General features: G+C 31.4%; 1 protein-coding gene across 1 annotated transcript in view; it reads right to left on the bottom strand.

Moving 5' to 3' along the window:
* Positions 1 to 7,953: 7,953 nt before the first annotated feature.
* LOC129231383 (coiled-coil domain-containing protein 6-like) overlaps positions 7,954 to 15,468 on the bottom strand; it is a 52,970-nt gene continuing 45,455 nt past the window's right edge. The window contains exons 7-8 of the mRNA XM_054865684.1: positions 13,328 to 13,458; positions 7,954 to 10,285 (exon numbers count right to left, since the gene is read on the bottom strand). Coding sequence (XP_054721659.1) covers positions 10,211 to 10,285; positions 13,328 to 13,458 — 206 coding nt within the window. The 3' untranslated portion in view covers positions 7,954 to 10,210. The remainder of the gene's footprint in view (positions 10,286 to 13,327; positions 13,459 to 15,468) is intronic.

Raw genomic sequence — 15,468 nt, 5'->3', positions numbered from 1 at the left:
GGGGGGGGTTCCACCCTTAAACCTGAGTCTCATCGCTTTTTTTTTTTGCGCCCTTAAACCTAAGCTCTTTTTGGTTTTTCTTTTGCACCCCGATTCGTTTGTTTTTATTTTACTTATTTGCGTCCTTGAACGTGTATGCTTTCGATTTTTTTTTCTTTTTTTGCGCCCTTTGAAAGTCAAGGGTTGACGCAATCTTAGAGGACCCAGTTCACCCCGCTTGAGCTTAATAAGTTGTTTAAAATTTAATGTGCTTTAAGGAATAACTAAAAAAAGTCCGAAAATTTCGCAGTTTTTCGCGAATTACGCAGCGAGCACAAGTTTTTGAAAACTGCAAACTTAGATTTATTTACATTACCCTAACTGACAGAAAAAAACACTTTAAAAAATCAGAACTACATCGTGCTTTGCGAATTTAGCCTCCCCCCACCCCTTTTTTTGTATAAAATAACTGGACTACTGTCTGACCATCGATTACTTGCTAAGGCTATATGTCCCGTTTATAGGCGGAAATGGACGTATCTATTAGTTTATTGGGGTGTTAGTTGGTTTGTTACAGATGTGCACTTTTGCCTCTCTATTATTTAGCCTTAGTTTTGCAAAAATGGAAATTTGCTCTCTCAGCAACATTTTTTAAATTTAAAGTATATTCGATCTATATTCTCACGGAAAAAATTGATTTACTTATTCACAACAAAGTTTTGAGCTTACCATTTTTTTGCTTTTACGTTCCTGTACGAAATGAAAACATTTTCTTTTTGTTGTTTCCATGGTAATTTTTGTCTTCCCTTATTTTATTTTAGAGAATGCAATAAATGCATAAGGCACCAGTGACATTATAAAACGCGTGCATCAAAATCCCATTGTTCTTTTCCCTTCTCCCCTGATAATTCATTCAGATGGAATAGTCTTTACTTGGCAGATTATTGCCAAATTACATACAATCCGCGGTCAAACAGTATAGTAATGTATTAAAAAATTGTTTTCTGTTAATATCAAGCTTTAACAAAGATTATTCAATGGCTAATGCACACAACATAGAGGTTCAGTGCTTAGCAAATATCGAGCTTTATAGGTGTTAAATATAAATAAGAGCTACAGATTCGATTTCAAAACTAAGGATTCGATCAAAATAACGCTAATAATTTTTGAAGTAGTAAGAGAAATTATTTAGGAATGTAATCTTTTTTTTTTTCCTTTTTTAATAATCAAAACGTCTTTTTGAACGAAAGATGACGAATTATGAAGTACATAAAACAAAGAAGTTAGTTAATTTATTCTAAAAGTAAAGGTGCTCTTTTAAGTGCACCAATAATGCTTATAACACAAGGGACCAGTTTATAGCCCCATTTTATATCATACTAGCAGTACCCGCACGGCGATGCCCGTGCGAAAAATTTAATGGAAGTCCGTTAAATAAAAAAATTGACGCCTCCTCCCCCACTGATGTGAAATGATTGTTTTTCTTTGCATAAAATGCGTACACACCTTTTCAAAAAAAAAAAAAAAAAAAAACTATTTAAGTTTCTTTGGAATTTTTCGTCAAATCATTAAATTAGATTTACAGTTGCTTTAAAACTCTATTTAGCAAGTGAAGCGGTTTTTACTGCAATTTAAAATATTTCACCAAATAAACAAAAAAAGACATCAAATAATATCGTTCAAATGTAAAAATAATTCCGCAGCTCTACTGTTTATCGCCAAATTTGCCCAGCAACCACGCTATCATAATCCATCCGTCTAACAAAAAGCAAAAAAAAAAAAAAATTTTTGAATTTTGTCATTTTGAATTCAAATTATGTTTTTCACAATCACGAGTGTGTGTATGTAGGCGTGTGTGTTTGTGTGTGGGGGTATGTGTTTGTGTCTGTGTGCTGGCATAAGTGTGTGGGTAGTTGTGTATATGAATGTGTGTGTGTGGCGGGGGGGGGGGGGGTATGTGAATGTGTGTGTAGGAATATGTGTTTGTTTCTGTGTGCAGGCATGAATGTGTGGGTAGTTGTGTGTGTGTGTGTAGCTGTGTATGTATGCGCGTGTGTGTAGGACATGGATGCAACCTGGAGACGTTTTTCGCTATAGGAGCAGCATCGTGAGGACCCGGTCGACGGTGATGCTGCGGAAGGTGTCGGTGGGAAAATAAAAAGATAGGACATCAAAACAGTAGAATGAGAACAATAAGCAATCGTGATAGCTCAAAAAAAAAAAAAAAAAATCCCGTGGAACATTCAAAAATCGTCAGAAAAAAAAAGAAAATGTCGTACATTTCACTCGGATAAAAACAAATCAAAAGTTTCTTTACTTTCAAAACAAATCGCCAAAACAATGAATTACATTGCCGGTTGCCTTAAAACAATAATCCTAGACTGAACTGCTCACGCCTAGCGTGCCAAGCAACCACGCTACCGGAACCCAGCCCTTTTGCGAGTGAAGCGGATGTTTTTTCTTTGGCAATGATAAATGCTTCGCCAAACAAACAAAAAGGTATAAAATCACATTATCAGTAGCTTTCAAATCTTCATATATTAAGAGCTGCATTGCCCGGTTTACCTTGAGAACAAAAATTGTGTCAAGTGACATATATTCAACAATTAATTAAAAGAATAACTTAATAATTTAAAGAATAACTTAAATAAAAGAAAAAAAAACACCATGCAAAATTACCCTTCCAAACAATGACGACGGATATTAAAATACTTTTAAGAAATTAAAATGCGAAAGATGGATTTTAAAAGCGTAACCATGGAAACATGAAATAAAATAAGTTTTAGGAAATCAGATGCAAAATAAACAATGGATTCAAAAAGCGTAACCATGGAAACGCGAAAATAAAATAATTGACAACCTGAATCAAAATGACATATTTCGAAATTGATTTAAAAACGCTTGTAACTTTTTTTCCTTTGAAGATAGAAGCTAATTTTTTCGACCATAGGTCGGGAGAGATATGGAGTAAAAAAATCTTGCTTTTTCCAATGCTGTCAAAAAGAAAACTGTAGGACAATTTCTTCACTTTTTATTGATAGATTTAATGAAGAAAGTATTGCCTAAATTTCAGCTAAGCCTAAAAAAATTCGAGTTAAAAACGCAAATTACTCCCGCCGTAATTAAGTTAGAGCATTGAAATCAATTGTTTAGAATGCAGAAAATTCTGTCCTTTTTAACGATATATAATATTAATATGTGCAAGTAATTTTTCACCCCTTTAATAGCCAATAATAGGTAATTTACATGAAATTTAGGCTTAAATTTGAATAAAAAAGGAACTATTTATCGGATTTTTTTCGAATTATAGCCTTTGTTACTCAGTAAGAAAGCACCTTTCATGTAGTGAAAGAATTTTTCAAATAGGTGCAGTGGTTCCGGAGATTACCTCGAACATATAAACACACAAAAATCCGCCCTCTCTTTATAATATTAATAAAGATTTTCCTTTATAGTTCTAACTCATGTTTAGATCATTTACCAAAAGTCAATTTGTTCTTAAAAACTTCGTTTCTAGTTTTGAAAAATGAAAGCAAAAGACAAAAACATTATTGTTTGACTGAGAAAAGCCTCGAAGAATCACGTGAGAAACAAAAACAATACAGGGTTGCCACGGAATTTCAAGAATGAAATTCCCTGACATTTCCAGGTTTTCCAGGTGGTTTTGAGAAAAATTCCAGGTTATCGATCTCCACCTTCATTTTGTAATATTAATATATACATCTCAAATTTTGATAAAACTTACCTCATTTTCAAACTTTACAAACAATGGTTACCAAATTTAATTTACTCAAGCTGAAATAATCAAAAATATGTACTAAGGGTGGTTCAATTTTTTTTTCTCTCAGCTCGAGTCCAAGATATCCTTTATGTTTTTTAGACTTACTAATAGTATTGTGCTGTAAAAGTTTTAGCTTCTTATTCAAATTTTAAGAGGGTGCTCAATGACCCCTTAATTTAACATTAGCTCTAGCATAGAAAAAGTCACAAATTTAGAAATATTTAATTTCAACAGCTGTTTTTTTTTTTCATGTAAGTAATTATTCTATAGCAATGAATATGCATATAACTCGTGTAGATTATAGTATGTAACATTGTTTTTTCAGTTCAATGTATTTTTTAACCCCCTCCTCATACTTATGAAGTTTGAGGGAGGGGGTCGAGCACCCTCTTTCAGTTGGAATAGGAAGTTAAAATTCTTCCAGTATTTTACTATCCACAAGTCTAAAAACATTGAGTGGTGTCCTGTTTTTTAGGAGAAACCTTTTTTTTAAAGTGTATTTTTGAACTACCCTAATGTACTAACACAAGTGAAGCAAATAACTGTAATAAACAATTAATGTAAATGTAGCATATCTAATTTTCAATAGCAAGGAGCCACTGCCTTACATCAAGTTAAAGAACTGCAAAATTAACAATTGTGACATCTGTATCACAAAAATAAAGTTAATCGCTAAAATAATCTGGACTAAAAACTTATGAAACCTAAACTTTTTCAATTATTGCCTTCTACTCCTCCAATCCATTGAACTCAAAGCGCTTTTAGACTTTGGCCTGTGAAAAAATCATGCATATTTTAGCTTCACATATTTCTCCTGCTTGTTGCTCATAAAACAGGGGTGCTCCCCCCCCCAAGTTCAATGGCACCCCCATCCCCCCAATATTTCTGAACGCCTTAGCGCTTTTTTTTTATTTTTAACCTTCTTTTTTTACTTATTTTTTTTACCTATTTATTTATTTTTAATTATTATTGTTTTGAAAGAAAAGTGTGCTCGCTCCCCAATAAAATACACACACAGAAATGAAAATAATAAAGTGAAATAACATAAATAAATAATTTGAATAAAAATAAAGTAAAATAAATAAGAGATGAATCGGGGAAAATTGTTAGGTATCGTGGGAGACTTGTTGCTCAGGGATATGCACAATCCCCTGAATCGTACGATCAGACTTTTAGTCCGACGATTCATTTTTCATTGGTTCGATTTTTCTTTTCCTTGAAAATATCAGAAGGTTGGTTCGATTTGCAGTGCAATGTGAAAAATGCTTATTTATATGCACCTCTAAAAGAATGCATCTTTATGAGACAACCACCGGGTTTTGCAATAGAAGGGAAAGAAAATCTAGTTTGTAAGCTTAATAAAGCAATTTACGGTTTGCACCAGAGTGGCCGTATGTGGTTTTTTGAGATAAACAGTGTTTTATTGAAAATTGGTTTTCAGAAATTTGAAGAATGTAATTGTGTTTATATTTATAATTCATGTGTCATTTTATTGTTGTATGTTGACGATATTGTTTTGCTCGCACGGAAAGAAAAGAATTTAAATCATGTTTTAAATTTACTTAGGAAAAATTTTGACTTAAAAGTTCTCGGAAAAACGAAAAAACTGTTAGGTGTTGAATTTGAAAGAACTGAGAATGGTTTGAATTTGTTTCAAACGAAATATATCATTGAAGTTTTTGAAAAGTTCAAACATTTTAATTTTTTGGTTTCATCATTGCCGATTTGTAAAGGTACTGTTTTTTCGAAATCGAATTGTCCTAATACAGAAAATGAAAAATTTGAAATGTCAAAGATTCCTTATCGTAATTTGTTGGGTTGTCTTTCTTTCATTGCGAGCAGAACGAGACCGGACATTTGTTATGCGGTCAATATCTTCAGTCAATTTCAAAGCAACCCTGGTGTCATTCATTGGAATGGTCTTTTAAAACTTCTGGGTTATGTTTTTCAAACAAAAGATTTAAAACTTAAATTAAATTGTAATAGAACCCAATTAATAGCTTTTTCTGACGCCAATTATGCAGCTAATCGAGATGATCGAACTTCACTCGGGGGGCAGTTAATTTTGTTGGATAATGCGCCGATTGAATGGCGAACCTTCAAGGAACGTTGTATTAGCCTTTCCACTATGGAAAGTGAGTTTGTGGCCCTTTGTGAAGTGTCTAAAGAGCTTATGTGGTTTGACCATGTATTAAACGAATGTTTACGCTGGGGAATTGTTAGAAAAAGTAAAATTAAATCTGTAATGTACGTTGATAATCAATCGGCCATTGACCTTGTTAAATCTCCGATTGAAAATCACCGTACAAAACATATTGATGTAAAATTATTTTTTGTTCGTGATTTGATTCAACGGGACATTTTTACCGTAAAACATGTAGGTAGTAAATCCAATAGGGCCGATATTTTTACGAAGCCGCAGACCCGTTTTGAACTGAATCGTTTTTGTGAACAAATATTTTGTTAATTTTTAATAGTATTAAATTGTTTAGTATAATAAATATAATGGGATATTAAAGTATAAATATTTTTGTAACAACTGAAATTCTTTTTCAAATTTCTCGTTGGTTTAATCTTTGAGATGGAGGAATTTGATTCAATGATAAGAGTTTATCTTTAGAAACTAAGCGTTTTAAACAATTTTGTCATTGTGAAAAAAAAAAAAAATTCAAATCATTGTGCCCATCTTTTTCAAAGATACTGTTTCGAGTATTTTTGTCAATTACAGTTTGACAAGATAGTTTGCAGTGGAAATGTTAATCTTGGACTTACTACTAGTTCCTTGGACTGTGGATCATCAATAGGCAAGAAGGACTTTTTTGAGAAAGGACTTCAATCAAATAAGCGGTGATGCATTGAGCTGCATCTGTTGATGGATGATGTATTATGATGGATATATATCCATATTTGTTTATTGTTGAATTGTTAAATTTTTGTAAAAGATTAAGCCTGGCCCTTTGTGGATTTTTTTGGGTTATTTTTGAATCTATTAAAATTGTATAAAAATTTAAAGTTTAATAACATTACTCAATGAGAAGGGGGGATATGATAGACATCGGTAAACGATATTTATCCGCGTTCTCATTCCTAATGTAATGTAATATAAAATTTACTTTATTCAAATTAGATTAACTTCTCAACTCTTTCGGCACGTGTAAAGTTTCAGTTTTAGGTTGGCATCCTTTGCTGCCCAATCATATACAAATGAGGCAAGTATAAATAGTGAACGATTCCAATTGTTCTCTCTCTCTTCTTTTGTGTTCATCAGCTTCTTGTGAGTTAGGTCCGATAGGTGTTGGGGAGTTGCGAACTCCGCCTCCACTTATGGCCAGGGTTTATTCTTATGAACTTATTTTTTGTTAGTTTATTTATTTTAGTTACTATGGACCAATAAATTTTTGGTATGATTTTAACAAGTTTCCAATGTTCATTTCTTCACATTAACATTTGATTCTGCAACTTCCACTGTGTGATATTATCTCTGCTTGTATAAGCATGTAACATTGTTGACTGACTTATGAAATTTAGCCCTTCGGCTTTTCGTTTAAACATCGTAAGTTATCAATATTTTTTTTTTGCCATGGTTAAAAATAGATTGCGTTCATTCAAACACATGCCTACATGCATACATACATGCCTATGCACACACTTGCCTACAAACATGCCTACATACACATATGCCTGCACACACACATTGCGAAAAATTTAATTTGAATTCAAGATATCAAAAATTCAAATTTTTTATATTTTAATTTCATTTTACTTTATTTGCATCCTCAAACATGTGCACTTTTGTGTGTGTGTGTGTGTGTTGACACCATCGCACGAATGCACAAACTGAAGAGCTGGCCTTTCAATTTAAGGCTGGCCTTCGTATAATCCGTAGCGTGTGGAGACTCCTCTATTTTTAGTTTCGCCTCAAGGCCTGGCGTCTCAAAGCACGCCTTCGGATTTTCCGTTATGTGCATAGCGGGCATTAGAGAGTTTTATCATTAATATGCTGATTTTGATACTGTCTCATCAAATAAATGTACATTTAAAGTAACAGTGCATATGTAATAAGTTAAATTGAAAACTCTTGAGTTAAAATAAATTTATTTACCATTTGCAGTTAATACTGAGAATTCTGGTATTTCCCTCAGTCAATATCGGTATAACTAGATTGAAAAATTTCTCGAAATGCAAGCATAAAAATCACAAGATGAGACTTGCATGCATCTTATTTCCGTAAAGAAAGTTTGAAAGCGTGAATATACAACACATGCTTGAAATTCAAACATGGCTTTATTTCAAAAATATTTATAAAAAATGGCTTGGAACTTATGCACAAAAAACTGTTGAAAATTAAATTCCAACAATTTGGTACAAAAAGCTATTTGATGCACTAACCAATTAAGTACAAAGCATGAATAAAATATTTATATAAAATTGCTGCATGATAATATTTTAGAAAAGAACACAGAACATGAAGTATCACTGGATTAAATAGAAAAGTAGAACATGGAAATGTGAAAAATTAGGATCCCAGCTTTCTATGATTAGCTGCAAATATGCTTATACCGCACAGTTTTAATTAGAACATCACAAACAAAAGTTCTTCCAATTTGAAATGTACTAAAACTTTTTAGAAATGTAACCTTAACACTTGAGAATACATTTTCAAAGTATGGAAGTATAACTTTTTACAATAATGTATTTTAAGAAACTAACTTAAACCTTGGCTGTCACATGAATTCACTCTTATCCCAATTCTTCGAATAAATCCGAAGAAACTCGATTGTTTATGCTTAAGAAATTTAAAATAATGAACAGAATAAATTTAAGATAATTATTAATTAATAATTGCAATTTATGACAAAATGGCAAGGAATACTTATCATTCAATTATTTTACAGGAACAAGAGCCATAGTTATAGATTTTTAACACAGGCTTCTCTAAAAAAAGATTAATGTAATTTAGAAAATATCTTTTATCTTTCATTTGATATAAATAACACAACTTTTAAACTTTTATCAGTGAACTCCAAATGCCTGATTTGGATCACTCATGCAAAAAAATAATGTTGCATTAAAAATGTCCACATGACAAAATTCAATTTTGGCAGTGCAATAATCTATATATTTTTAATATATTAAATAACTTGCAATTTAATCCTAATTTTGAATTGCATTATTGATGGAACGTTTGCTCATACATTACATATAATAAAATAACTGAACAATTTTTCTTATTTTTTTGAAGAATTCGAGAGATTCAAGATTTCATGATTAAAATAAATAATGTAGGTACTGAACAAATCTTCAAAAATATATGCACTTTTTGTTTTTCTAATAATTTGTTCTTTACTTACACTGATTATTATATTTTATTGATAGTTTAGCATGAATAAAAAACTTGGATGTTTTTCACTCTAATTTAGAGATGTTATTAAATTTTTTTTAACACCTTTACTTTTTTTTCAGAGTACATTTTTGCACCAACTGTAAATAAATGTTACACTGGCTTTTCAGTTTAGAATGACAATACATAAGAAACACAGAAAGAATGTAGTTCGCATACAAATATTAAATTCAAGGTCCTTCTTTTGCTGACACTAATCTTTTAAAAATATTAACAGAGCGTTTTTTCAAATTGGGGCTCAGTAATGAAAGTCAAATTGTTCTGTAAATTAATTTTTATAGTCGTGGTTTTTTTCTTACTTCTTACTAACCTATGGATATGAATTTTGAGATTATGACATAGATTTGTAATAAGTTATGTAAATTGTCAAGTTTTATGTAAAACAAAAAAAGTTACATTAAATGGTTTAAAACTTTTGCACTTCTACAAAAAAAAAAAAAAAAAAAAATATTGGGGACGTTTTAACTTTAGAGCACATTGGTGTGGAGGAGGGATTTAAAATAGTTCTATAACTTAAATAGTTAAATAAATTCTAGTAATTTTCTTCAAAAAGTTGCTTTACTGTATCTTAGGACATTCGTTTACAAATGAAGCATTAGAATAATGTATGCATTTAGAAAACTTTCTTTTGTTTTTGAGTCTCAAAAACCAAATACAAGCTCAACTAAATTAAAAAAAAAAGTTATCAAAAAACTTCGCTTATAGTTCTATAATGTGATTAAACTACCATTCATCCCAAAAAGCCAAAAGCTCAACTATAAATTTTAAAAGATACATGTCACGCAAAAACCAGGGAATTCAAATTTCAGCATTTGATTATGCCAAGCTTATAGTAAGTACCCTAAAATCAACAGTAACAAGCTTTACAATTAGTTGTATTTTTAAAAAAACTTTTTCTAGCATTTCTTAGCTCTAATTCAGGACTGGTGAGAACCATGAAAACCAGATTCAACAAGAAACATTGAATAACATAAATGCAAATAAATAGACTGGAGAAGAAGAATATTTCAAAACAATAGATTGGTTTATAGGTCTAACACTGTGCACCCTTAAGGTGGCGGAGGAGCTGCAGGTTTCAAGAAGCGCTCCTGGGATGGAGATTTCCCTCTAGTTGTGCCAGCACTCTACAAAAATAAAGGAATAGTGACTTTTTAGGGGATTCAAAATGAAAAATAAATAAATAAATATGTACATAATAGTGTAACATAAAATATTTTATTTAATATGCTCAGTTACAGATTACACACATAATGGAGCAAACTATGCTAACAGATGAACTGAAGCAGATCAAGTCAGGTTGTGCTCTAAACATTAGGGGAGGGGCATGTTTTTAACACGCTTTTATTAGCTTCACCTGTATGTATGTATCTTGCAGCTAAAATTTCGCCCACTTCCTGCGATCGGATTCTTTTGAAATTTGGCACGCGACCTCAGACCCGATGACAATGTAATACTATATAATCAAATTAATTAACTCTTTTAATTGTTAGTTTCCTCCAATTTTAATCAATATTTTGGCATTAATCCAAAAATGTGTAAAAGGGAAAATTTTGAAAAATACACTAAGAAATGCTTTCAAAAATTATTTAAAAATATCTACAAAAACCTTTTAATTTTTCTGCATCAGACAAAATTTGTTCCAATGTTCCAAGGTAATTAGAACATGAAATGTAATTGTTTTTAACTAATTTGATGCCAAAATTTAGGTGAGCCTTCAATTGGAAATTCATTGCTGATCAGACCATTGTTGAACAAAACTTTTATTCAAATGCATCTCAAATTTTCAAAGTAACGTAGATATGATTTCTGCACACATACAGTGGCTCCCAAAAGTCTTCGTACACCTACGACTTTCAACGAAATAGGCTCCAATCCTTTGGTTAGAATTAATATTTTGGAATAGGTATTTAATTATAAGATCTATGATCAATTTTTAACAAAACTACATGAAAAGTTTTAAAAAATATTAAAACTTATTTTTAAAATCAAAAACCAAAAAGTGCCGGAAATTTTATCTCACAAAAGTCTTCTTACACTTTATAAAATGTCTATATATTATTGAATAATCTAACTTTTGATTAAGTTATTAATTAGTAGAATATCATACAGTATTCATAACACCTTTTAAACGTCTGGGAATAAATTTCGTTCTTTTATTGCGTAATTTCCGAGTAAGTGTTGAACCACACTTCGAGTCTTACTGTTTCTAGCTCTATTTTTGTTTTAAAACCCTATTTTCGTAATCTAGCCTCCAGATATCTCTACATACGTTACATTAAGTTATAATCTGGAGATTGAGGGGGTATTTTATAAACTTTAGGACAATTTTCGAGGCATTAGACGCAAATGTTGAAAACCGTGTGCTTCTTATCGTTATCTTGATAAAAAACAAAGTTGTTTACAATAACCAAATTTTTGGCTAAGAGTTCAAAATTGGTTTTTTAAAATATTTAAAGGAACAGCATGATTCATTATTTCATTAAAAAATTACTAACTACCAAGTCCTGATGCTGATATGCACCCTCACACTAGAACACCTCCACCGTCCTAATTAACTGATCCAAATAAGTTCTTAAGATTAAGTTCCTATTTTTTTCTTCTACTTACAGTTATACAACAATTTAACCAAAAATGTTGAATTAATTTTTATCTGTAAGTAAGACGCGATTCTAAAACGTTTTTAGATTATTTATCATTGATTTTGCGACGAAAAGCGTAAGCTTTTTGTTTTTCCCACGACTAAGAAAATTTCTGCGGGAAGAGGTCCCATTTAATGCAGCTAATCAGAGAACTTTGCAAACAATTTTAGGTGAAAATTAAATGTAAAATGTTTCATTTAACTCTGTAGAAACTTTTACAGCACTCAAATGTGTATTTTTCATAAATTTTTTAACTTTAAATCTCCGATCACGTTTTGTCAACTTTGCCGGTTGACCTTTTCTTACCTTGTTTTCGATCCGATTCCTTTCTTTAAAGCATTTTATCAAGCACTTTACTATACAAACAAATAAATTAACTAATTAAGAGTCATTTCAAACCAATTTACCACTGCTGTGGGGAAAAAATTCAAATTTTGAATGGTGTTTGCGGTTTTTTACGAGTACCAGCCCTTTTACAGTAATAAGCACAATATTAAGGAATAAATAAACAAAAAATTAAAGCCAAATGACTTATAAGGGTCAACACAATGCAAAAATATTAATAAAACGGCATATGATAATTTTAATCATGAATTTATTCGAAAATATTTGACTGTACGATGATTTTTGTGGCATGTTATTTCTCTGTCTCTTCGCTTTCTGACCCATTTCAAAAAGAATATCCGTCAATATTTTGAAAAAACCAATGGGTTATATTTAGAATGACATAGGAATGATGTGAAAAAATATTGGACTTTATACTCGAATTCAGTTTTGAGTTATTTTGATTTTAGTAAAAAATTTCAAAGTGTACAAACACTTTTGGGAGCCACTGTATATCGATGACTGAGATGGATTAGCTGGATTAGACAATTACTCCACAGGCAATTTATCAGCGAAGTTGAATGTTTTTAGAGCTCGGCTATTACACTTTAAGGGGTGCAGGTGCTCTTTTTGGAGTTCGAGAGACCACATTTCAAATGCCACCAGAGACTTTTAGTTGCTTTCTTTGGGCAAATTTCATGAATATAAAAGATTTTGAACAATGTTGAAATGAATATTTTTTCGTAAAACAAGTTAAACTAAAAAGAAGAAAATAAAATAGTTTAAAAAACTAAACAAACACGCTTTTGTAGCAAAATGAACCAAAAAGTGAAAAATAATCTTTGGATGATAGTAGTTGACCAATCACTTAATTTTAATGTAATACAAAAAAGCATGGGGGGCTTCCTATCAGTTATCTTAAATTTCTTCTATTTGTTGTCCATGCAAAAATGTAAATAGACAGCACCCCACGGTTTTTTGTATTACATTTAAATTAAGTGATTGGTCAACCACTATCATCCAAAGATCTCCTTCACTTTTTAGTTCATTTTGCTACGAAAGCGTGTTTTTTTTTAGTTTTTTAAACTATTATTTTATTTAACCATTCTTATCAAAAAAATTGAGATTCTTGGAGAAAATTGATGTTTAGAGATATATTAAGATTAAGTCAACTAAAGTTGTTTCCCAGAAAGGAGCACTTACGGAACCAGGAGAGAACACCGGTGGAGGAGGGGAGGGACTGGGCATGATGTTCAGCTGGGTCAGGCTCTGGTTGCAGTGGTGGCAGCGGTGCGGATTTGGACTAAATGCCTCCCTGCTTGATACACTCATGGCTGAAAGAAGAGATACTTCATCGTATTTAATACTCCAGGGCATCATTTTAAAGGTAAAGAAATAAACATTTTATTCCATTTGCAAATTAGTTAAAAAGAAGTTTCAGACATGTAAATCCACTCTTGCAAAACTGAATCTGTAGAAACTCCATTTTTTGAGCGTTGAACTTGGACAGACACTTTTCGCAACTCTATGACAGTAAAATATACAAAACAATAAGCAATACCAAAATTGTATTATTGGACTTTGAGAAGTGTGAATATCTTTTAAGTGTTTTGCGCAATTTTTGAGAGAAGTATTACAGATATGCTAATGTTTCATTGCCAAAAAACAAAAATGTACAACAATTACAAAGTTTCAGTAACATCCCACTTACCGCAACAACATTTCAAAAATTGTAATGGGTTGAACTTGAATAGGGAAGTTTTTGATTTCTCAATTTTATTTTTATATGATAGAATAACATGTATGAACATTATCGGTGAAAATTTTTCTGTGATACAATAAGTAGTTTCTTTAAAAATAATTTTTAAAGTTCAAACGAATGTGACGTCAAATGGCTCAGGAAGTGTCGTCATCCGCTCTTCCGTTGCGTTTTAGCTGATAAGGAGAAACCAACTGAAGTGTAGTTGGCTTCGTTTAATTTGGCAGTTTGGCAATAATCTACAGAAAGCGTGGCAAGAGTTTTAACAATAGCGCGCCTAAGGAGGAGCGACTTTCTTTGTGTGCAATTTTCGACTTCAAGTTGCCTTTCTTTCTATGATTAAATATGGCAAGTACTTGTACTTACAACTATTGTTTTGTACCCCAATGCACTTCAAGTTCAAGGAGAAATCCCGGAAAACGTTTTGTTAGCGTTCCATGAAATAATCTTAGGAAAAAGTGTTATGCTATATGCAGAACTGCCAACATTCATTGTAGCATAGATTTGTGCACCCATGGGAGAGGGGGCAGAATATTCTAATAATATGTTTTCTAATAATATGAATATATTTAAGTGAAAAAGCAACTAAAATAAATAAAAACCATTCTTTTTTTCCCTTAGAACAAAAGAGTTGAAAATTCGCTTACAAATTCACCTCTTTGTTTCCGGGGGGAGGGGGGGGGGAGAAAAGAACAAGCAGTCCCATTTTACCGCTTTCATTTTAAAAAAAATAAGGGCTTTAAAAACTAGAAAAATTAAATGTAATAAACATATTCACATTTAAAAATTTGTGATTTTCATATTTTTGAACGAAAAGTTTTGTTTTTTCGATCGTGGTTTCTTTATAAAAGTTTTGTTTCCGCTGCTACTATTTTTAAACTATTGTTTGCATTCTGAATGAATGTCAGTAAAATTTTGCTTTTTAATTTTTTTAGCTTTTTAAGAGAATTTTTTTGGAAACGAGAGCTAATTTTCACGTGATTAGAAATATCACGAATGCTGCATTTCTATTTCTTTTTATGCTGTCAGTCTTATGTTTTTAATTAACAGTAAGCCTCAAGAAATCATACCAGAAAGTTTCTTTAAAAAGGATTTGACCCAAGTCAGAAAACTCTTTTCTACATCTGGCGACTATTTAGAGACTTTTTCATATTATAGGCTACTAAAGCAACTATTTTTAGCAGCAGAACTCAGTGGCAACCCTGTCAGTAACAGTTTATTTTGAAAAAAAATGTTTTTTTTAAATCATTTATTACAAAAAAAAAATTTTATTTTTTATTTTGAAACAAATGTTTGGAACATTACTAAGCACAAAAGCAATATTTTGTAATTTATGTTAATATGGATATTATCTGTAATGCTTCATTTATTTATTTGGACTGTAAAAAGAAAGAAAAATCGCAAGTTTTGGAAAAGATCTGGTAGTGTCATTAATTGGTGCATACAAACTTTGTGCCTGAAAAAAATCCTCCCCCCCTTCAAAAAATCAATACATGTCAAAAATAAATAGTAACTGCTAATTTGACATCTGCGAATTAATTCGAAAAAAAAAAAAAGAGAATGAGCGGGGCCAGTGTTTTTCCCC

Source organism: Uloborus diversus, chromosome 1, assembly GCF_026930045.1.
Source record: "Uloborus diversus isolate 005 chromosome 1, Udiv.v.3.1, whole genome shotgun sequence".
Classification (NCBI taxonomy): Eukaryota; Metazoa; Arthropoda; class Arachnida; order Araneae; family Uloboridae; genus Uloborus; species Uloborus diversus.
This window is presented reverse-complemented; position numbering and strand designations above follow the sequence as displayed.